This window comes from Myotis yumanensis, unplaced genomic scaffold (genome assembly GCF_028538775.1).
Source record: "Myotis yumanensis isolate MYYU_CA2020_CCGP unplaced genomic scaffold, mMyoYum1.0.hap1 SCAF_3, whole genome shotgun sequence".
Classification (NCBI taxonomy): domain Eukaryota; kingdom Metazoa; phylum Chordata; class Mammalia; order Chiroptera; family Vespertilionidae; genus Myotis; species Myotis yumanensis.
In genome coordinates, this window is record NW_027223754.1 from 194,920,836 (window position 1) to 194,944,935 (window position 24,100).

General features: G+C 42.0%; 1 protein-coding gene across 1 annotated transcript in view; it reads right to left on the reverse strand.

Annotated features, from left to right (window-relative positions):
* Positions 1–24,100, reverse strand: part of LOC139007426 (uncharacterized protein C3orf20-like) — a 54,939-nt gene that overhangs the window by 24,376 nt on the left and 6,463 nt on the right. The window contains exons 2-6 of the mRNA XM_070410849.1: positions 18,251–18,371; positions 15,507–15,647; positions 14,163–14,264; positions 9,606–9,765; positions 7,356–7,581 (exon numbers count right to left, since the gene is read on the reverse strand). Of these exons, the coding sequence (XP_070266950.1) occupies positions 7,356–7,581; positions 9,606–9,765; positions 14,163–14,264; positions 15,507–15,647; positions 18,251–18,371 (750 nt within the window). The remainder of the gene's footprint in view (positions 1–7,355; positions 7,582–9,605; positions 9,766–14,162; positions 14,265–15,506; positions 15,648–18,250; positions 18,372–24,100) is intronic.

Here is a 24,100-nt window from a genome sequence, read left to right on the forward strand (position 1 = left end):
AGGGACTTAGTGAGACCTTCAAGGACCTTAATGAGAATGCCAAACAAATGGAAAAGGACCAGTCAGAAATTAAACATACACTGACTGAAATAAAGAATAATATACAGAGATCCAACAGCAGACAAGAGGATCCCAAGAATCAAGTCAAAGATCTGAAATACAAACAAGCAAAAAACACCCATCCGGGAAAGCAAAACGAAAAAAGAATCCAAAAATATGAAGATAGTGTAAGGAGCCTCTGGCACAACTTCAAGCGTACCAACATCCGAATTATCGGGGTGCCAGAAGAAGAGAGAGAGCAAGATACTGAAAGCCTATTTGGAGAAATCATGACAGAAAACTTCCCTACCTGATGAAAAAAATAGACTTACAAGTCCAGGAAGCGCAGAGAACTCCAAACAAAAGGAATCCAAAGAGGACCACACCAAGACACATCATAATTAAAATGCCAAGGGCTAAAGACAAAGAGAAAATCTTAAAAGCAGCAAGAGAAAAACAGTTAGTTACCTACAAGGGAGTACCCATACGACTGTCAGCTGATTTCTCAACAGAAACCATGCAGGCCAGAAGGGAGTGGTAAGAAATATTCAAAGTGATGAATAGCAAGAACCTACAACCAAGATTACTCTACCCAGCAAAGCTATCATGTAGAATTGAAGGTCAGATAAAGAGCTTCACAGACAAGAAAAAGCTATAGGAGTTCATCACCACCAAACCAGGATTATATGAAATGCTGAAGGATATTCTTTAAGGGATAAATACCACATGATCTCACTCATTTGTGGAATATAATGAACAACATAAACTGATGAACAAGGACTGATCCAGAGACGGAGAGGCATTGATTAGACTGTCGGGCCTTGGAGGGAAGGTAGGGGAGGGTGGGGGTAAGAGGGAGAGATCAATCAAAGGACTTACATGCAAGCATATAGGCCTAACCAATGGACATGGACAACAGGGCGGGGGGTGGTGAGGGCATGAGCAGGGGGGGCGGGTAGGGGATAACGTGGGGATAAGGACACATATGTAATATCTTCATCAGTAAAAATATATATATATATATATTACTGATTTTTTACAGAGAGGAAGGGAGAGGGATACAGAATTTCAAACATCGATCAGCTGCCTCCTGCACACCCCCTCCTGAGGATGTGCCCGCAACCAAGGTACATGCCCTTGACTGAAATCAAACCTGGGACCCTTCAGTCCCCAGGCCGATGCTTTATCCACTGAGCCAAACCGGTTAGGGCAGGGTTAGAGCTTTTAGTTGCAAGCAACAAAAACAAATACTGGCTAATTTAAACAAACAAACAAGAACAAAGGAATTTATTTAAAAACTTAGAAAACCTTTGGAAAGGTGGGAGAATAGGGTTTTCAGGCTCTGCTGCCAGGTAAAAGAAATGTCCAATGGGGAAGCCACAGCCCTGGCTGCTGGGAAGACTCTAGAGCTTGCACTGCTGGCTCAGCTGATCCAGGACATCGGTGCAGTAATGCTGGAAGCCACTTGGGGCTGCTGCCCCTCCCTGTTTAGGGGGTCAGGGCAGCCCCTGCCATTGCCTAAAGTTTGGGCAGGCTTGTTGGAATGGTGGAGTCTGGATTATGTGTCCAGGCCCTCGCTTCTCACAGACTGGGAAAGCAAGAATCTGACATTTTTGGCATCTACAGTGGAAGGCACTCTGCCTTGGCAGGTAAGGGGGTCTCAAACACAGAAAGTAGGTTCAGGTGCTGAGTGGTCAAAACAAATGAATTTTCCACAGCGATTTATACATGCACTTACTAATGGACATTGAGATAATTTTCAATTTCCTACTATCACAAACTCCTGCATCGAAATTTTTGTACATTTCCTTTTTGTGCATAAGACTTTTACTTTAATGTAAACTTATCAACCCGCTCCTTTATGGTTGTGTGTCATTTGTGTGTGTTTGGTTCAATTTATTTTCTACTTCAAGGTGAAAAATATTTTCTCCTTATGTTTTCTTTATTTTTTTTATTATTTGGCTTTTCATATTTAGCCCTTTAATCTACGTGGACTTTATGATAGGAAGTAGGAATTTTAGATAGATAGCCAGTTGTCTCACTACCATTGATTAAGCCATTCTTTCTTCATTGGTTTATAATGCTATCTCTGTTGTATATCAAGCTTCCGTATGTGTATGGGTCTGGTTGGGGCTCTCTATTCTGTTCCACTGGTCTAACTAGCCTGGTGCCAACACCACAATATCTTAGCTACTAAATCTTCATGAAAAGTTTAAAAAAATATTTTTATTGAGTTCAGAGAGGAAGTGAGAGGGAGAGAGAGATAGAAACATCAATGATGAGAGAGAATCATTGGTCAGCTGCCTCCTGCACGTTCCCCACTGGGGACCAAGCCCACTACTCGGGCATGTGCCCTGACCAGGAATTAAACCTCGACTTTCTGGTTTGTAGGTCAATGCTCAACCACTAAGCCACACCAGCTGGGCTTCACGAAACATTTTGAAATCTGGTAGGGCAGGTCCTCCCACTTCGTTTATCTTTTTCAAATATACCAGTGCTATTTCCAGAAATAGTTATCTTACATCCTAAGAAGCAAAATGATAAAAATCAACTTTTGGCATGTATGGTTTGATATACAATATGAACTATAAAAAGCAGTGAGAGAGATAACAATACTACCATTGCCAGTGGCTGGACAGTGGCAGAAAGCTCTGAGAGCAGGATTCAGGGGTTACATTAAAGAAATCAGGTGTGTTTGAAATCAAGGTTTTGATCTCCATCCCGTAAAGAACAGAAGTCCAACCTCAGTGACACTCTCTTGTTTTCCCCATGACCACTTACTCCTCCATCCCCACCTTTGTCTTGCCTGGGGCCCATCTCAGGTGAACATAGAGTGAACCAATATCAGAACCCCTGGAGAGGCATTCTGAGCATCCACGAGTAATTCCAATGTGGCAGCTAGTGTGCTGTGAAATCATTAAAAGTTAGGTTTCAGGCTACAACCCTCTATATAAATTTTGGCTCAAGAAGGCATTTCAAGTTCTTGCCTTGAGCAACCCCACTCACACACACATACACATACACACACACACACACACATACACACACACACAACCTCCTATCTCCAACACATTGCAATTATATATATAAAAGACTAAGTGACCGGCCAACCGGTAGCTATGATGCGCACTGACCACCAAGGGGCAGATGCTCAATGCAGGAGCTGCCAAGCTGTGGTGACTTGGCAGCTGTGGTTCTTGGGTAATGCACCTGGAACCAGAGAGGAGGGAGCCTGATTCTGGGGTGCGTCACTCGAGAACCTCCCTCTCGCAATCTGGGACCCCTCGGGGAATGTCAGAGAGCTGGTTTCAGCTCCATCCCCAAAGGCCAGGCTGGGGGACCCCACCAGTGCACAAATCTGTGCATCAGGCCTCTAGCCCACTGGCTCCCCACTTACGGTCTGGCTCCCTACTAGGCATCTAGCCCCTTGCAGAGGTCGTGGGTCTGGCCCTTACAGAAACTTTTTGACTCAATTAGCTAAATGATGAGACATATAGGACCTACTGACTGCGCGCCCCCCCCCCTTCCCCCCCCAATGTCTGGCACTCACGCCAGCCCATCTGCTTAATATGGATTTCCTGTGGAGGCAGCGAATTTTCCCGCTACCACTCTCAGCTGGGAAACCAGCCACAGCTTCCCTCCTTCCAGGGTGGACAGTAGCACCAGCAGGCAACCTTTGGGGAGGGAAGGAGGTGAAAGAGCAGCTCAGGTGGGAAGAAGGAGGTTCCAGCTGCCACAGGACTCCACCTGGGCAGAAGGGCCTGGCAGGAGCCTGATATTGAGCAGGGTCCTGCCCTAAGCCGACTTAGGTTCCAGGCTAAGTAATTCCTGTTTGCTAAATAATTGCATTTTGCAGCTATAAATGCCCACAAGTCGTCAGTTACCGCCAAATTTAGGGTAAAGTGAGATGAAAGAAGCAAGACAGATACAGAGAGAAAGTGACATAATATTGGGAGAAGAGAGGAGGGCGCCCAATTCCAGCCCATTTCAGGCCAGGCAGAGGGACCCCACTGGTACCCGAATCCACGCACCCGGCCTCTAGTGGTAAACTAAAATAATTGAAAAGATCAAAGCTGTCTTCCAGGTCAAGATGAACACCTTTTGACAACTGTGAACAGCACCCACCAGAGGAGCTGCTACCAACTGAGGAGCAGCTGCTACCACAACCGCCTGAGGAGCAACCGCAGCCCGAGGAGCCACTGCCACCCAAGGAGCAGCCACTGAATGACTCAACATCTAGATATGGCGGTACGATCAAACATGGGTACACAAAGAAACCCCCAAAGGAAAGAAAAGGAGGACTCGCCAGAAAAGCAGCTAAGTGATACAGAGGCATGCAACATGACAGAAAAAAGGAATTCAGATTAAGGGTCCTAGGGTGCATAAACTGAATGGAGGAAAAAATCAACAACTTATGCAAGAAGCAAGAGGAAACAGATGAAAAAAATCAATAAATTATGTAAGAACCAAGAAGAAATGAAGAGTGATATAGCTGCAATAAAAAACACCATTGAAAGTTTCAACAGTAGACTAGGAGAAGCAGAGGACCGAATTAGCGAATTAGAAGACAGGGAAACAAAACACACCCAAACTGAACAGCAACTGGAGAAAAAAATTAAAAGACAGGAGGAGAGCCTAAGGGAGCTATGGGACAACATGAAACGAAACAACATACGAATAATAGGGGTGCCAGAACAACAGAAAGAGGAACAATGGTTAGAAAATCTATTTGAAGAAATAATATCAGAAAACTTCCCAGAGGTGGGGAAGAAAAAAATCACACAAGCACAGAGAGTCCCAAACAAGGTGAACCTGAAAAGACCCACACCAAGACACATCATAATTACCATGGCAAATGTTCAAGACAAAGAGAGAATCTTAAAGGCTGCAAGAGAGAGACAGAAAGTTACATTCAAGGGATCTCCCATTAGATTATCAAATGATTTCTCAACAGAAACACATCAGGCCAGAAAAGAATGGACAGAAATTTACAAAGTGATGCAAAGCAAAGGACTGAATCCAAGAATACTCTATCCTGCAAGGCTATCATTCAAAATTGAAGGAGAAATAAGAAGCTTCACAGACAAAAAAAAGGCTAAGGGAGTTTATTACCAGCAATGCAAGAAATGCTAAAGGGACTGGTGTAAATAGAAGAAATAAAAAGCTCAAAAAGAAAACAGCCACACACAAAAAAATGGCTACAAACAAGTATCTTTCAATAATAACTTTAAACATAAACACACTAAATGCTCCAACCAAAAGACATCGAGTGGCTGAATGGATAAAAAAAACATGACCCATACATTTGCTGTCTACAAGAGACCCACCTCAGAAGTAGGGACTCACACAGACTGAAAGTGAAGGGATGGAAAAATATCTTGCAGGCAAATGGAAATGAAAAAAAAGCTGGGGTAGCAATACTTATATCAGACAAAATAGACCTCAAAGTGAAGGCCATAACAAGAGATAAGGAAGGCCACTTCATAATACTAAAGGGATCAATACAACAAGAAGATATAACCCTGATAAACATATATGCACCCAATGCAGGAGCACCCAAATACATAGAAAAACTCCTGGAAGATACCAAAGGAGAGATCGACAACAATACAATCATAGTAGGGAACTTTAATACACCACTGACATCACTGGATAAATACACCATTGGATAAATCCTCTAGACAAACAATCAGCAAAGAAACAGCAATCCTAAATGACTCACTAGATCAGATGGATTTAATTGACATCTTCAGAACACTTCATCCCAAAGCCACGGAATATACATTCTTCTCAAGGGCTCATGGGACATATTCAAAAATAGACCACATATTGGGTCACAAACAAAGTCTCCCCAAATTCAAGAAGATTGAAATCATACCAAGCATCTTCTCAGACCACGATGATTAGAAATAAACTACAATAAAAACAACCTCCCTCCCCCCAAAAAATGAACACCTTTCTGGATAGAAACTTAGTATGTTAGTGGGGCTAAAGCCATAAGTTTGCTTATTTCCTGAGCTAGAAACAACAAAAGTGGATAAGAATTTGTCTCTTGTGGGAAAACAGAATAAAATGCTCTTCTCAATACAGGGTGATGTAGTGTTGGGAAATGTTGCTTGGCTCACTTATTAAAACCAAGGCCCAGGGTAGGGCTCCCACCACTCTTTGCATGAGGCCAGAACAGCTGCTGTCTACTCCTGCTTGGCACCATGGCTCATAGGACACTTTAAGCTCAGGCAGGTTGGAGAACACAGACAAAGCCTCCCAACCAGAACTAAGCCAAGATGCTTGCTGGCTTGGGACTGCGTCTGCAACATTCCTAATACTCATGGGGCAGGACACCCACCCCACTAGAGAGGGAGGGATAAGCAGACACACATGCCATATGAAGAGAGAGGAAAAACCTTCCACTTGACATGAGCCCAGAATCCAAAATACATAGAAAAAGCTAACTCTAAGAAAGACAAAACACAAAACTAATACTCAATAGATGGATTCAATATAGATAAAATAAAAATAATAGAGCAAATTAAATAGTACTTAAAAATAGGTATGTTTAGAATCTTTAAAAAATATTTTTATTAACTTTTAGAGAGAGAGAGAGAAACATTGATTTATCGTCCCACTTACTTTATGCATCCATTGGTTGCTTCTTCTATGTGCCCTGACTGGGTTTGAACCAGCAACCTTGCATATAGGGGGGAAGCTCTAACCAACTGATTACTGGCCAGGGCCTAGTACAGTGATGGCAAACCTCTGACACGCGAACTCATTTTTTTTTGGTTGATTTTTTTTGTTAAATGGCATTTAAATATATAAAATAAATATCAAAACTATAAATCTTTGTTTTACTATGGTTGCAAATATCAAAAAATTTCTATATGTGACACGGCGCCAGCGTTAAGTTAGGGTTTTTCAAAATGCTGACACTCCGAGCTCAAAAGGTTCGTCATCACTGGCCTAGAGTCAGCTTTTAAGCAGGTATTTCACTGAAGTGGTGAAAACAAACTAAGCCTTGATTCCTGATTGATTCGAATTCCTCTGCTAAATGGATAGCCTCTTCGGAAGCAGGTTGGAGAGAGCTGAAATGCTTGAACCTAGACATGTAAGTCTGAACCAGTTTTAGGAAAGATTTTTCACTGATAGCATGTGAGTGTCAACACCTTGACCCAGCCTGCTCAGAAAGAACTGTGCTGTGAAGCAATGTAATAGCATGCCTTGCTCAGTGTTTGTGGGTGGACTGAATGAGACTGTCACCGAAAGCTTTTTCCAACATAAGCTGACTGTGAATTATTAAGACAAATGAGGCTGGTTACCTGAAGGAACACTTGCTGGCTGGGGTCTTCTGGATGCAGGGAAGAGGCGAAGGCTGAAAGACACCCTTCAGTTTTAGGAAGGTGTTTCGGTATAGAAGATACTCCTTATTCTCATCTTTTTCCTTTGCACTTGGTTTCAGAAGAAATTCTGCTGGGGAGACTTCTTGTTTCCTGACCACTTTTGGTGGAAACCTGGGCACTTTGCACATGTGCAGACATTCTATTCCTGAAATGTAAACAGAATAAACATCACCGAAAACCTTTAGTGGACCAAGGTCTCTGTGGGCTGGGGTAACGCGGCTGCAATAATCCGGACACCCCTTCACCCATTTACAGCAGCGCCTTTCTGTGGGTTCCTTTTAGCACACTTTGTGGTCTGCTCAGAGGATACATAGCATCTATGCAATAAACAAGGAAATGTCTAGGCTATCAACAAATCTAGTCCACAAGAGTTTGGTTATCTGTGCTTATCTTGTGCCAGGTAATGTGCCAAGCACCTTAAACACATTGTCCCATTGAATTAGGGACACTAATGGGGCGAATAGTCTTATTTTTATATCAGAGCTAAGTCCAAGTTCACCCAGCTAGAAAGAAGCAGAACCAGGATTTGAACATATCTATTTGATTCGGAAGATGGTGCTTTTACACCATGCTATAGACTAGGGCTTCCCAACCTCTTTTCATAAAGCAGAAAAGTGTAAACTGTAAAGCCCAATACATATAGATTCTTATCATTAAAATGTGATATAAAAAAGAAATCATGATAATTTGTATTGCACATTGTGGTGAATTTAGTAGGCTGCTTGTAAGTAGAATCAACTACCCCAGGGGCTAGATCACCTCAGCCCAGTTGCTCCCCTCCGGACGGAGAATTTTCGCTTTCAATTCCTCAGTAAAACATTTGTGGTGCATCCTTTGGGAAGCTCTGCTATTTACTACAGAAAGTAGCAAACTACCTCCTAAAATGGAGAGGCTTGCCTTTTGGATTTAGTATACAATTAATGCTAATTATTTGCAGATTCCGTTTTTGTGAATTTGCCTACTCACTAAAATTTATTTGTAACCCCAGATTAATACTTGTGGCCTTTTCATGGTCACTTTGCAAATGTGTAAAGTGGTGAAAATTTTAACTTGTGTTATACAAGTTCCCAGTTGAGGGTGAACAAGGTGACACTCTGCCTTCTTGTTTCCACTGTTAGACTACAAACTTGTGTCCTTTACTCATGTCATGGTCTGTTCAGGGCCATGTTTTACACATTTTTTTGTGCTTTTTGATGGTGATTTTGCCATTTAAAATAGTCCACAAGCTTAGCGTTCCAAAGCACAAGAAAGTTTGATGTGCCTTATGGAGAAAATATGTATTAAATAAGCTTGGTTCAGGCATGAGTTATAGTGCTATTGGCCATATGCTCAGTGTTAGTGTATCAACAATATATGTTAAATAAGGTGTCTTTAGACAGAAACACACATAAAATAAGGTTATGTATTGATTGGTTAATGAAAATATTGTGACCAGAGGCTCAAAGGGACCTCACCCTATGTTTTCCCTTGAAGTAATGGTTTGATATTCACTTAATTCAGTGTTTGCAGAGATGCTGTAGAATCTAACTACCATGAATAATGCAAATTAACTGTGTTATATCTCCAGTCAGGAACTGAACCCTAATAGACTCTAATCAAACAGCAGCTTTGCATTAACATCACATTATAACAGCACGCCTCTTCTCCACACAGCACATGAACAAAAGACATCAGCAAGGACTGAGGTTTTGGTGGTGAGACTGAGCAGTTGTACTTAAGGGGTAAGAGTAATTTAAGATCCAAAAAATGAGTGTGAAAGCACCTCCTCTTTTTTTTATTGTTTTATTGCTTAAAGTATTACAAAGAGTATTACATATGTCTCCTTTTTTCCCCCCCGCCCTTGACAATCCCCTGGCCTCCCCTACCTCCTAAAGCACCTCCTCTTAATAAAAAACACAGCAGTGGCCAGATAGATTAACTCTCCAAAGAGAGGAAGGATATAACATTAAGATTCTTGAAATGTAAACAGAATAAAAATTATTCTTTAATTTCTTGCTATGGCCAATCACCTGGATCCATGGTAAGAATCTGCATGTATTGCACTTTACAGTTTACAAACTCACCACCTCGGGAACCTTGGAAGGAAAAGGCATTTAAATGTTGGTCCTCTGAAAATCTGAATAATGGGAACGAGTTATGTGCAGCAACACAGTGGGTCCCATAACTGACCCAATGAAAATCTGTAGTAATCCAGCCAGTTAAATAGGATGTGCTTGGCTTTTCTCTGTAGTCTTCTTAATTTAATAACTGTCGCAATGTCAGACATAGGGCTTATGTCCATTGCTGTATCAAATGTAGCAGTATCCGCTGCACCTGATAAACTTGAACGCTTTAAAACATATACATATGAGAGAGAGAGAGAGATTACTATATGATTAGGAAACATAAATTCATTCATTTGTTCATTTACTCATTCATTCATTCATTCAGTAGGTTGTCCAACAAATGCTTATTGGGTGTTATGGGCCAGACAATGTACCAGAAACCAGGACTAAAGAAATACTACATAAAAGTCATGTTCCCTGTCTGGCCAGCATGGCTCAGTGGTTGAGCACTGACCTAGGAACCAGGAGGTCACGGTTCTATTCCTGGTCAGGGCACATACCTAGGTTGTGGGCTCATTTTCCAGTGGGGACATGCAGAAGGCAACCAAACAATGATTCTCTCTCATCATTGATATTTCTATTTATCTCTCCCTCTCCCTTCCTCTGAAATCAATAAAATTTTTTTTTAAAAAAGTCATGTTCCTTTGTGAATGTACTTAATGTCACTGAATTATGCATTTAAAAATGCTTAAAATTGAAACTTTTATGTTATGAATATTTTACCACCACAAAAAATGGAAGAAGAAAAGCTATGTTACCTATGCTCAAGGTGCTCAGAGTCAAAGGAAGAACAAGATATGTAAATATTATTAACACAAAGCCTATGTTATTTATAAGCACAGTGTTACGAGAGTATAAATAGATTACTTAATGTTTGTAATACTGAGCTTTTATTTAGCAGAAGAAAGTTTCAAAGTAGTACATCATGAGGACATTAGACTTTAAAATGGATAGTTATAGTGAGTAGTATGTGTGATCTTTACACAATAAATTGGGTATATAAAGTAGTTAGTTTTGAATGAGCTAATATGACTATGAAAATTGATGATAATTCAGTTTTATATATTCATCAAGACTCATAGATAGAGAATAGACTAACAGCTGTCAGAAGGGAAGGAAGTTTTGGGATTGGGTGAAAATGGTGAAGGATTAAGAAAAAAAAAACAATTCATAGACACAGACAACTGTACGGTGATTACCAAAGGAGGGGGGAGGGTGGAGGTAGAAGAGGGTACAGAGGGATATATGTGATAGAAGGAGACTTGACTTGGGTTGGTGAACACACAATACAATATACAGATGATGTATTATAGAACTGTATACCTAAAACCTATATAATTTTATTAACCAATGTCACCCCAATAAATTCAATAAAAAAGATGACTGGCAATGTTGAACATTTTTCTGTGTGCTGATCATTCACATCTTATTTTGTGAAATATCTGCTCAAATCTATAGCACATTTTGGGGGTTGTCTTATTATTGAGTTGTAAGAGTTTACATACTTTGGATACAAGTCCTTTGTCAGATACAATATTATGAATATTTCCTGCCTTTCTGTCGCTTGCCTTTCCATTTACTCCATTTTCTTACTGGTATCTTTCAAAGTTTTTAGTTTTGACAAAGTCAAATCTATCAAGTTCCCTGAAGTTTGTGGGGTTTTTTTGTAAATGAATGTAAATGCTGCTTTGGTCAATTATTGATGAGCTTCATAGTTCTAAAGACATGTCCTCCTAATTAACTTGTAGCTCTCATCTATCTTAGATCCTCACTACCTTAGTTCAGTCCATAATATCTTGGCTAGATTAGTGAACAATCTTATGACTGACCTCCCCACACTATATACCCAAATATTGCCCCAGGCATTTAGAACAGTTCTCCACCTGAGTGAGTACATTCTTCCTTGGAGGCATTCAGAAATGTACATGGGCCTTTTGATGGTTGGCACAACAAGCACTTAGTTTGTGGGGACCAGGGACACATTCTGAAATGTGCTAGATTGTCCTGCATAAATAGGAATTATCTGGCCCCAAATGCCAACAGTGCCCACTTTAGAATTAAGGTTCTAATTTAAAAAATCTTAAATGCAACTGTTCATAGCAGCTTTATCCATAATAGCCAAAGACTGAAAAGAACGCAAATGCCCATCAAAGGGTGAATGAATAAACAAAGTGTGGTATATCCATATAAGGGAATACCAGTCAGCCATACAAAGGAAAAAACTACAGATACATCTGAAACATAAATGAATCTCAAACACAATATGATGAACAAAAGTAGCTAGACAGAAAAGAGTACATATTGGTTCTTCCTATGTGAATGATTTCACACTAGAAATACAAAGCTAATTAACAGTGTTGGAGTCAGAACAGGGAGGACTGAGTAGAAAGGAATACATGGGAACCTTTTGGTGTGATAGAAATTATATTATGATTGCAGTGGCACTTATACAGGTGTATAAATTTGTCAACAATCATCAAATGCACACATTTGTCAAAAATTATCAAATGCATTAAATGGATGCATTTTAATGTAATAAAGTAGATTTTTTAAAAGTTAAATATACCTGTGGTGAAAGAGGTGAAGGGATTAAGAAGTAGAGATTGATAGTTACAAAATAGGGATGGGAATGCAAAGTACAGCATAGGGAAAATAGTCAATAATATTTTGATAACTATGTATGGTGCCAGGTGGGTACTGGAAATATCAGGGGATCACTTTGTAAAGTATATGACTAGTTAACCACTATGCTGTACACCTAATATTAATACAAAATAATACTGAATGCAAACTGTAATTGAAAAATAAAATGTAGCCTTAACGGTTTGGCTCAGTGGATAGAGCATCGGCCTGTGAACTGAAGGGTTCCAGGTTCGATTCCGGTCAAGGGCATGTACCTTGGTTGCAGGCACATCCCCAGTAGGGGGTGTGCAGGAGGCAGCTGATCGATGTTTCTCTCTCATCAATGTTTCTAACTCTCTATCCCTCTCCCTTCCTCTCTGTAAAAAATCAATAAAATACATTTTAAGGAAAATGTAAATTCTTTAAAATTAAGTAAATAAATAACTAAAATAAATTTGTGATGGATTATGGCATTATTAAAGAAAATACTTTATGAGGAAAATGGACACTTAAAAAATAAACCTCTGCAATGAAACATCCTCCCTATTGCTTGTGGAAACTGCAGAAGATCTCTGTAAGAATATATTATGTGTCCTTACCTCCTTTAAGGTAACAATAATAAAACAATTTATATAAAGACATTTTATCTCCCAAAGGCAAAAAAAAAATAGAGATAATCTTGCAGTAATAAAATTGCTCACTTTTTTGTGACTGGACAAAACAACTTTGTCTCTATGGACTGAACAAATGATTCAGACTCTAGGAACTGGAATCCATAAGGGCACTTATGGGTGCCTGTAACGCTATCTACTCACTAGGCATTACTGAGTAAGTGATAAAAATCTGGGTTTCTCTATGATATTGTACATTTGTGTGCTACTTTTTTTAAAAAGAAAAATTCACAATATTAAATTGTTTAATTTTTGTAAAAATAAAAAGTTAAATACACACTTCACAGCCATTAGGATGGCTACTATTTAAAAAATACACAAAATAACAAATGTTGGTGAGGATATAGAGAAAGTGGAACCCTTGTATACTGATTGTGGGACTATAGCATGGTGCAGCTGATATGAAAAATAGTATGGTAGGTCTTCAAATACTTAGAAATAGAATTTCCATATGATCCAGCAATTCTACTCTGGGAATAGATCCAAAAGAATTGAAAGTAGGGTCTCAAGGAGATATTTGTATACCCATGTTCATAACAGCATTATTCACAATAGCTAAAATATGGAAGCAATCCAAGTATCCATCAACAGATGAATAGATAAATAAAATATGGTACTAAAATATAATGAAACTAGAGGCCCAATGCACAAAATTAGTGCAAGGGGCTCGGCCCTCACAGCCCTGGCTTCGTCCGGAAGGTCATCCAGACAGTCGTTCGGCTGTTCAGTCTAATTAGCATATTAGCTCTTTATTATATAGCATATTATTCACCCTTAAAAAGGAAGGTAATTCTGACACAAGAGACAACATGAATGGACTTTGAGGACATTATGCTAAGTGAAATTAGTCAGTTACAAAAGGACAAACACTATATGATTCCGCTTAGATAAGGTACCTAGAATAGTCAAATTCATAGAGATAGGAACTAGAATGGCAGTTGCCAAAGGGTGGGGTGGCAGGGGAATGGGAAACTGTTGTTTAATGGGTACAGAGTTTTCATTTTGCAAAATGAAAGAGTCTGGAGATAGATGGTGGCGATGATTATATAACAATGTGAATATACATATGCCACTGAATTGTACAATTAAAAATGGTTAAGATGTTTTTAAAAAAGATAAAACAAAGAATCAAACAAACAAATAAATACAAACAAAGAGTCAGCATATGTTCCTTTCAGTGATTATGTGAATGGACCTATCTGTGTTCAATAACTTGATTCTTTGGTCCTTTTTCTAAAACAAATCCAGCCTATGTTGAAAGAAAAAAGTAACTAGAATAACATGAAAACTTAAATCCAATATCAAAATAGTGACTAATTCACACTTACCTCTTTGACCCTAGTTATGGATTTCATTAGCTTGCACTTCATTGTGTAGGCCTTGAATAGCTCCCTGGCTTCTTTGGAGATGGGATTGACATCAGGGAATGGCTGAGAGAGATTGTAAACTCAGATGACATGGCTCATAAAAACCCGAGAGGCAAATAGCATGATATTAAAGGCATATTTATAGAAAAACTATATAATTCCAGTATTTGTGAAGTAACCATGGTAATTCTAAAGCAAGCATGTCAAACTTGCAGTCTGAGGGCTTCATGCCTCGTTTATTTGGCCCATGTTAGCCTTTGAGTTGGACATGCTTATTTGAAAGAGTAACAAAGTTCTGATGCCAGTCCCTAAAAATAAAGATCTTTTACATGTATTCATGCACATTCTGTAATATGTGTGCCATTCACATAAACGCACTCAAAATTTTAAAAGTTTGATCAAAGCCCTAGCAGGTTTGGCTCAGTGGCTACTAGTAGAGCATCAACCTGTGGACCAAAGGGTCCCGGGTTCGATTCCGGTCAAGGGCATGTACCTTGGTTGCAGGCTCCTCCTCAGTCCGAGCCCTGACAGGGCTCATTCAGGAGGCAACCAATCGATGTGTTTCTCTCATATTGTTATTTCTGTCTTTTCCTCTCTCTTTCACTCTCCCTAAAAACCAATTGAAAAATATACTCAGGTGAGGATTAACAACAACAACAATAAAAAATAAATAAATAAAACATTTTTAAAAAAGTTTGATCAAAGCTCACTACTTAAATATATGAAATTAGAGATACTAATGTTTTAGTGTCTTACCTCTTGATAAACAAAAGTTTTAGCCAAAAATTTCTCAACAGAGATTAAATGCAACTGTAAAGTGATTATTAAGAGAAGTTATTCTGAGCCATAGTTTTAGCAATGCTCTAACATCGCCAAGTGTTTTTGGAATGTTAGTTATGCTTAAAAAAACACACCTTAAATTGATATAGTTTCTTTTAGTTAAAAAAAAAAAATATCTGAGCCTTACACTGTTTTTAAGAAATCATAGATTACTAATATATAAATGCAAATAATTCAACTACTTAGGACACAGGAAGTTAATTCTCCAAAGCTTAGGAATCACGGCCTTAGAAAAAACTAGGTCTTCATTTTTCTCTCAACTCTACCTTTATCTTCTAACCTCTCCTCTTCCCAAACTTGCAGTTATTTCAAGTAAGGTCCATAAACAGCTATAATAGCATCCATATTGTAGAAATCACTGGGAAATACTGAAAATTAAGAATCTAAAATCAGTGAACATTGTTCCTGCTCTGTTCTGTGCTAAGGTGCCATCATGTAGATGATTGAAGAAATCTCCAGACCTACTGTCTCAGGGGTGTGTGGAGGAAACATGGAGGACCTGCGTTTTACAGGTGCCAGAGACAGCTTTAGGCTTTGAGGATGCCATTTGTAGACCAAGGAGATGGCAAAGCGCCCAGAAATCTTCACAGTGATGAATGCATTCACCTGGGGACAACAGGAAGAATTGTCATTTCCTGCACAGAATTCTCATGCTCATAATTCAGGTGGAAATCATAGACATTTACATGATGCCTGGAAGGAAATCTGAGATCAACATTCACAGATAGCTTTAGTCTAATTTCATTGAGTCAGGAATGGGTTTTAGGTTTTATGCTAGAAATTTGTTTGCCATGACATCTACAGATTTGCACAGCACATTTAAAGGCTTGTATAGATAAAGCATCCTCATTAGGTCAGCTGCTCTAAGCAGGGAAAGACTTTTGTTTGGTTGCAAGTTACATTCCCTTGCTTCCTGAAGGCTGCCAGCTGAGGTAATATGAACTAAATGACCTACCCCATGAGCTACCATGATTCTTCTAGACAAAGAGTGGGGAAACCCTGAGGGTCAGGAAACTTGCACATGCAGGCTTGCCTCTTACAGTTTCTTTACTTGCTCTTTACTTCCCTAGCCCTCCAGAACTAAGCAGTACTTTTTTTTTTTTAAAAAAGCCACCTGAATAGTATATGTAGGATACACGGCCACCATGAATGATTCTGTAAATTATATAAAATAGAGGCCTTAAGCTACTTCCCTACACAAGAGCCTGTCCGGTAAAAATATAACGTGAGCCACATAAATAACTTAAAATTTTGTAGTAGCCACATTAAAAAGAGCAAAAAGCAGGTGAAATTAATTTTAACATTTTATAACTAAAAATATCTAGATATCAATATATCCACATGTAACCATTATAAAAATTATTAATATGATATTTTACATTCTCATTTTGTGTACTATGTATTTAAAATCTAGTGTGTATTTTACACTTACAGTGTATTTCAAAGGTTCCATGGCCACAGGTGGCTAGTGGCTTCCATACTGAATAGTGCAGCTCTATATACATGGTGCCCTTAGGGGTTGGTGGTTCAGTGCACTATATAAAGCGACCCTGCCCAGCCCGTGTGGCTCAATGGTTGAGCACTTATCTATGCACAAAGGGGTCGCAGGTTCAATTCCTGGTCAGGCCACATGCCTGAGTTTCAGGCTCAAGCCCCATTGATTGGAGGCAACCAATCAATGTTCTCTCTCATTGATGTTTCCCAATCTCTCTCTCTTTCCCTTTCTCTCTCAAAAATATCAATAAAAACATTAAGAAATAAAAATAAAGTGCCCAGTCAGCTTGGCTCAGTGGTTGAGCGTTGACCTATGAACCAGGAGGTCACTGGTTCGATTCCCGTTCAGGGCACATGCCCAATTGTGGGCTCAATGCTCAGTGTGGGGCGTGTAGGAGGCAGCCAATCAATGATTCTCTTTCATCATTGATGTTTCTATCTCTCTTTCCTTCTCCCTTCCTCTCTGAAATCAATAAAAATATAATTATAAAGAAACAAAGTTGCCGAAATCGGTTTGGCTCAGTGGATAGAGCGTCGGTCTGCGGACTGAAAGGTCCCAGGTTCGGTTCCGGTCAAGGGCATGTACCTGGGTTGCGGGCATATCCCCAGTAGGAGATGTGCAGGAGGCAGCTGATTAATGTTTCTCTCTCATCGATGTTTCTAACTCTCTATCTCTCTCCCTTCCTCTCTGTAAAAAATCAATAAAAATATATGTAAAAAAAAAAAAAGAAACAAAGTGATCCTGTATACAAAATGCAACACACACACACACACACACACACACACACAGTAACTTTATATGAATTGAGAATGTCTAGCACAGAGGTTACAGACTGGCAGCTCAGAAGTTTTTGGTTTAGTCCTCTCAGAGTTTGAATTAATTGACAACTTTTAAATATCAAGCTATTGCATCAAAAAATCTGAATTTATGGCTTTTTTAAAAATCATTAAAGATAGCAAGCCCAAGCCCATATTCCCTTGTGGTAACAGCCTCTAGCCCTGAGTAGAGGCTGCCTCTTCAGGGGATACAGACATCCCAGTCCACTGCAGTTCCACATGGCAGGCTCACTCCTAATTATCTGAATGTTTGATCCTTGATCCTACAGAGACATATACTGAGCTGTCAACAGAGGTAATTTCTGCACAGTGAGACTGAGAAGAAGACTTTCACTTTGAACATTGTATACTTTCTTATTTTTTTAAATATATTTTATTGATTTTTTTACAGAGAGGAAGGGAGAGAGATAGAGAGTTAGAAACATAGATGAGAGAGAAACATCGATCAGCTGCCTCCTGCACACTCCCTACTGGAGATGTGCCCGCAATCAAGGTACACCGGAATGGAACCTGGGACCTTTCAGTCCCGCAGGCCAACGCTCTATCCACTGAGCCAAACCGGTTACGGCAGATACTTTCTTTTTTTTAAAATGTTTTATAGTAGGCACAAGTTTTAATAATAATAATTTTTAAACTACTGTTTAAGTAATTGCTGCTTAGCAAAGATAAATACATCATGAAAGGACCAAGTAAAGTGCCAAGTGAAGTAAAGAACTGAAATAAAGATTTACCAGCTTAGTTAGCTAGTGAAGACATCCAAACTGAATAACTCAGTTCTCTCAACCCTCCTTCTTCAATAGTATATTTCAGGTCCACAAAGAAAATTATGGTTAAAGCATAATCAATGACCAGAAAAATGATAAATTGTAATATGTTACCAAAATTTCAACAGGATCATCAAGTTTTCCCTTTGAAGGCCATGCCCATTCTCTTACAATGTATCCATTTTTGTTGATCACCAGGCCTCCATCCTCATTAAACATCATTGATATTATTTGGCTGCCAAAAAAAGAAAGAAACATGACTCATTTACAAGAAACCTTCATGTACTCATTGATTTGGCCAAGGTGGTGGAAGTCACCAGGTCACAGCCTTCAAGAGGATAGGACTTCCTCCTATCACATTCTTGGAGGATGGTCACCTTGCCTCTACCTGAATATCTCCCTTGAAGAGAATGTTGGTATATACCTCTCAGATGATCAAGATCTCCCTTCTCTGAGACACATCCCCTTCCATTTCAGGAATGGACCCTGCTATCCATGATTATATACCATGTGGCCCTGCTGCCTTACTGTTGCTATTGAATCAGAGATGGACATTTGTCCCAGAACTGTGTTCCAAATGAATGCAATCTTCTACACTAATAAAAGAGAAACATGGTAATTGGCGTACGACCGCTACCCTTCCCATTGGCTAATCAGCGTATCCTTATGCAAATTAACTTTCAGCCAAGATGGCGGCCGGCAGCCAGGCAGCTGGAAGCGAACATGAGGCTTGCTTGCTCCCGTGACTGCAGACTCCAACTCTCAGCCGACAGTTTGAAACTTTGTAACAAATATAGCCAGCCGGGATCTCAGAGCTGAAGTTATACATTGTTTCGATTATAGAACAGCAAACAAACCAGCAGCGGAGGCCTCAGAGCTAGAGCCAGAGCTAAAGCTGGCCCAGAATAAAAAAAAAAAGAAAAAAAGGAGCGGTTGGGAGATTCGGTCAATCGCCAGCCTGAAGGCAGCCCTCAGCCCCTCACCCAGACTGGCCAGGCACCCCAGTGGGGACCCCCACCCTGATCCAGGACACCCTTCAGGGCAAACCAGCCGGCCCCCAGGCCTCTATCCTATATAGTAAAAGGGTAATATGCCTCCCAGCACCGGGATCAGCGGAGCCGGGAGGCCTCCTGGCACCGGATCAGCATGACAGGGGGCAGCGCCCAAACCTCCTGATCGCCCTGCGGCTCTGTGTGTGACAGTGGCGGCGCCCCAACCCCCTGATCCGCCCTGCTCTGTGTGTGACAGGGGGCAGTGCCCTAACTCCCCTATCGGCCCTACTCTGTGCGTGACAGGGGGGAGCTCCCCAACCTCCTAATGGGCCCTGCTCTGTGCATGACAGGGGGGAGCTCCCCAACCCCCTGATGGGCCCTGCTCTGTGTGTGACAGGGTATGGACCCCCAACCCCCCTGATGGGCCCTGCTCTGTGCGTGACAGGGGGCAGCGCCCCAACCCCCTGATTGGCCCTGCTCTGTGTGTGACAGTGGGTGGCACTGCAACCTCCCCATCAACCCTGCCTTGAGTGTGACAGGGGGCGGTGCCCCAACTCCCAATCGGCCCTACCCTGAGCGTGACCAGGGGCTGCACCTAGGGATTGGGCCTGCCCTCTGCCACCCGGGGGCAGGCCTAAGCCAGCAGGTCGTTATCTCCCGAGGGGTCCCAGACTGCGAGAGGGCACAGGACGGGCTGAGGGACCCCCCCTTCCCCCCCGAGTGCACAAATTTTTGTGCACCAGGCCTCTAGTCCTATCTAATAAAAGAGAAACATGGTAATTAACCGTAACTTCGCTACCCTTCCCATTGGCTAATCAGGGCGATATGCAAATTAACTGCCAACCAAGATGGCGGCCGGTAGCCAGGCAGCTGAAGTGAACAGGAGGCTTGCTTGCTCCAGTGACGGAGGAAGCCAAGGTTCCCCGCCTGCCACTGCCAGCCTCTGAGCTGCTCTCTAAGAAACATTGTTGCAAATATAGAAGCTAAACAATCCCCAGAAACCTGCTTTCAGCCATCAGAGCTGGAGCGAGCAGGACCGAAACAATGTTGCAATTATAGAACCCAAACAAACCCTAGATTCCTGCTTTCAGCAGCCGAGGCCTCAAGCTGGAGCCGGCCTCAGAGCTAAAGCTGGCTTACAGCCATAGAAGGTAAATAAATCCCAGAATAAAAAAAGAAAAAAGAAAAAAAGAGAGGTTGGGAGCTTCAATCGCCCGCCAGCCTGAAAACGGCCCTCAGCCCCTCACCCAGACTGGCCAGGCACCCCAGTGGGGACCCCCACCCTGAAGGGGGTGTGACCAGCTACAAACAGCCATCATCCCCTCATCCAGACTGGCCAGGCACCCAAGTGGGACCCCCACCCTGAAGGGGGTGTGACCAGCTGCAAACAGCCATCATCCCCTCATCCAGGCTGGCCAGGCACCCAAACGGGACCCCTATCCTGATCCGGGACACCCTTCAGGGCAAACCAGCCAGCCCCCACCCGTGCACCAGGCCTCTATCCTATATAGTAAAAGGGTAATATGCCTCCCAGCCCTGGGATCAGCAGAGCCGCGAGGCCTCCCGAACCCGGGATCAGCGGAGCCATGAGGCTTCCTGGCCCCTGGAGCAGCATGACAGGGGGCAGCACCCAAACCCCCTGATTGCCCTGCGGCTCTGTGTGTGACAGGGGGCCAGAACCTCCCTATCTGCCCTGCTCTGTTCCTGACAGGGGAAGGCACCCCAACCCCCTGATTGACCCTGCTCTGTGCCTGATAGGGGGGAGCTCCTCAAACCCCTGATTGGCCCTGCTCTGTGTGTGACAGGGTGCAGCGCCCCAACCCCCCCATAGGCCCTGCTCTGTGTGTGACGGGGTAGAGCCACAACCTCCCCATCGGCCCTGCCCTGAGTGTGACAGCAGCGGCGTCCCAACCCCCTGATCGGCCCTGCTCTGTGTGTGACAGGGTATGGAGCCCCAACCCCCTAATGGGCCCTGCTCTGTGTGTGACAGGGGACAGCGCCCCAATCCCCTGATTGGCCCTGCTCTGTGCATGACAGGGAGTGGCGCCACAACCTCCCCATCGACCTTGCCTTGAGTGTGACAGGGGGCGGTGCCCCAACCCCCCAATCGGCCCTACCCTAAGCGTGACTAGGGGTGGCATCGCAACCTCCCGATCTGCCCTGCTCTGTGCATGACAGGGGGCAGTGCCCCAACTCCCCAATTGGCCCTGCTCTGAGCCTGACCAGGGGCAGGCACCTAGGGATTGGGCCTGCCCTCTGTCACCTGGGAGTGGGTCTAAGCCAGCAGGTCATTATCTCTCGAGGGGTCCCAGACTGTGAGAGGGCACAAGTGGGGCTGAGGGACACCCCCCCCCCCCCGACCAGTGCACAAATTTTTGTGCACCGGGCCTCTAGTAATATATATAAAAGCCCATGAGGAAGGCGATGGGCACAGTGTATTCAAAGGACTGAAAGAAAACCAACGTGGCTAGAGTCCAGAGTGGTGTAAATGACACTGGAGTGATTGGCTGGTAGGAGCCAGATGTGCATGGCTCCCTTCTCCATATCATGAATTTTGTGGTAAGAGCAAAAAATTATAGAAGGGTTTAATAATGAAACAAAGAAGTGGCATGATCAAACAGATTGGTACATAATTAAAGTAAATGCCAGAGACTCGTTAAGAGCTCACAGAGGTGGTCCAGGAGAAAGGACGACAGCTTGGACTAGGGCAGGAGTGAGAGAGATGGAGGCACATTCATGATTCAAGAATCAACCAGACTGGATAGATGGGATTTGGGTGACGAAGAACAAGGATGTAGCAATTTTATCTTCCCCATACTTTAATACAGGTGTATTAATGCAGCCTAGCATTTCATTAGCTTTTCTGGATGAGTAATATCACATTATGTGTTTATGCCTAAATCATCTTTGTGTCTTCTCTCTTCTTAGCACAGAACCTGACAAAGGGAGGGGCTTAACAAAAGTCTGAATTGCACTGATAGAATGGATTCAATTAAACAAGTACATATTGGTATCTGTTAGATGCAAGACTGTTCAGGCATTCTCAGGCATCTAGGGATGCCCAGAGCAAGGTGTTCTCTCTGCACTCACGACATTTTGAGTCCTGTGCTAATAATTATTTTGACAGATAATATTTATTGGGAGTCTACTATGTACCAAGTCTTAAATACATGTTTTAACAGGCCATTGTTGCTTAATGGTTACAAACCACTGTAGAGCCAGATAGTTAATGGTATTGAAACTGGCTCTTCCATTTCCGAATTGTATGAATGTGGACTATTTCTTACATTTTCTGTGGTTCGGTTTCTTTATCTTAAAAATGGCAAAAACGATAGCATCTACCGCACAGAGCTGTTCTGAGGACTAAATGAGCTAATATATATAACGGAGCCAGGCACCCTGTAAGTCCTTTAACAGTGTTGGCTTTTATTGACAATTCCATTTATAGGTATTATGAGCCCCACTTCCCAGCTGAAAAAATGGATGGAGGGAAGTTAGTAAACAGAGTACCTGCCACCTAATAGAAAGTTCAACAGAGGGGCTCACCATTTAATGGAACAATAACAGTTCACAGTATAAAAGGGGTGCTTTTAGCATAATTGAGGAGCCCATAGTTCAACAGATATGCTAAAGGAGTGAAGCAACCAAACAAAGAAATAAGAATAGGAGCCCTGAGCCTTGGACACCTAGAACGCATTCCTTTCTTGAAGAGTGCACCCTTTTACTCACCCTGGCCAGGCCAGCCTCCAGCTGTTCTCATTCCTGTGAGGCATCTCAGGGAAGACCTTAGCCATCCACCCCTGCTCTGCAGCAAAAGTTCTAGCTGTAGCAACAGTCTACCTGCCTGTGTGGCCTTCCCTATACACTGAATCCTTGCAACAAGGGTCCCCATCCACACAGCCATTTCATTCATCTTCCTGAAGGTTCAAGTTGCTGAGCCTTCTTACCAAGACTCCCCTTTGGTGGGATGACAAATGCACAACAGGAAGACGGTTTAAAAGATCATTAACAGTGAAGTAATGAAATCCCTTTCAAGGCAGCTTTTTTGTTGTTGTTTTGTCCTCTCTCTTTCCGAGCTTTCAGTTATGCTGAAAGCAGACAGTATCCTCTGCCAAGGAATGGCCTGTGGTGCCCAGGATGAAATTACACAGGGCAAGACTTAGCTGTGAGGCTTAGCATTTTGGGCTTCTCTGAAGTTCCCAAAATATCATCAGCAGATGGTGCTGTATTCATCTGCTTAGTTACTATTATCAAAGAAGACAAAGAGAAAATGATGAAGGCAACCACAAGTGGGGGTGGGGGGAGTTTTGTCATCTCCTCTTTGTTTCATGGATATAATTCTGACCTTGGATATTTAATTTTATGCAACAAATAACCAAGGAAACCATTCCCCAGTATAAACTAGACTCATTGGCAATATTAAAGTTTGATCAGGGCACTAAACATTCTAGTTTCTACCCAGCATCCACTCTCTATCCCTTCCTTTCTTTCTAACAAATTCCTATTCATTAAGCTCTTCACCCCTCACTGAGTCCATCCCCATTTACAGGGGTAGATGTTGAGTAGTCTAAGATCAAAGGTACATGGCATTCCCTTGGTTCAGGGGTGGGCCTATGATTAAGTTGGCCTAAAGAAACTGAAAGATAGGACATATAGTTTATTTTTGAAAAACAGCCCCCCTTCCACCCCCACCACTAGATATGAAAAAGAAGATGTAGTGTCTTTGGTTGCCATCACGGGAACATTTGAAGAATGAATGCTATGAATAGCTAAGGGGGGGGATTTAAAGAACCTGGGTCTTTGATGACATCATTGAGCCATAAATTATGCTACATCTAGACTTCATCCTATCTCCAATTTTAAATGGGATTTTTCTGTTACTTGCTATAGCAAAGTATTCTAACTCTACTTTCAGCAAAAAAATATTCTAACTGCTGCAACCCCTTTGATTAAATATTTATGGCTGGCTCTC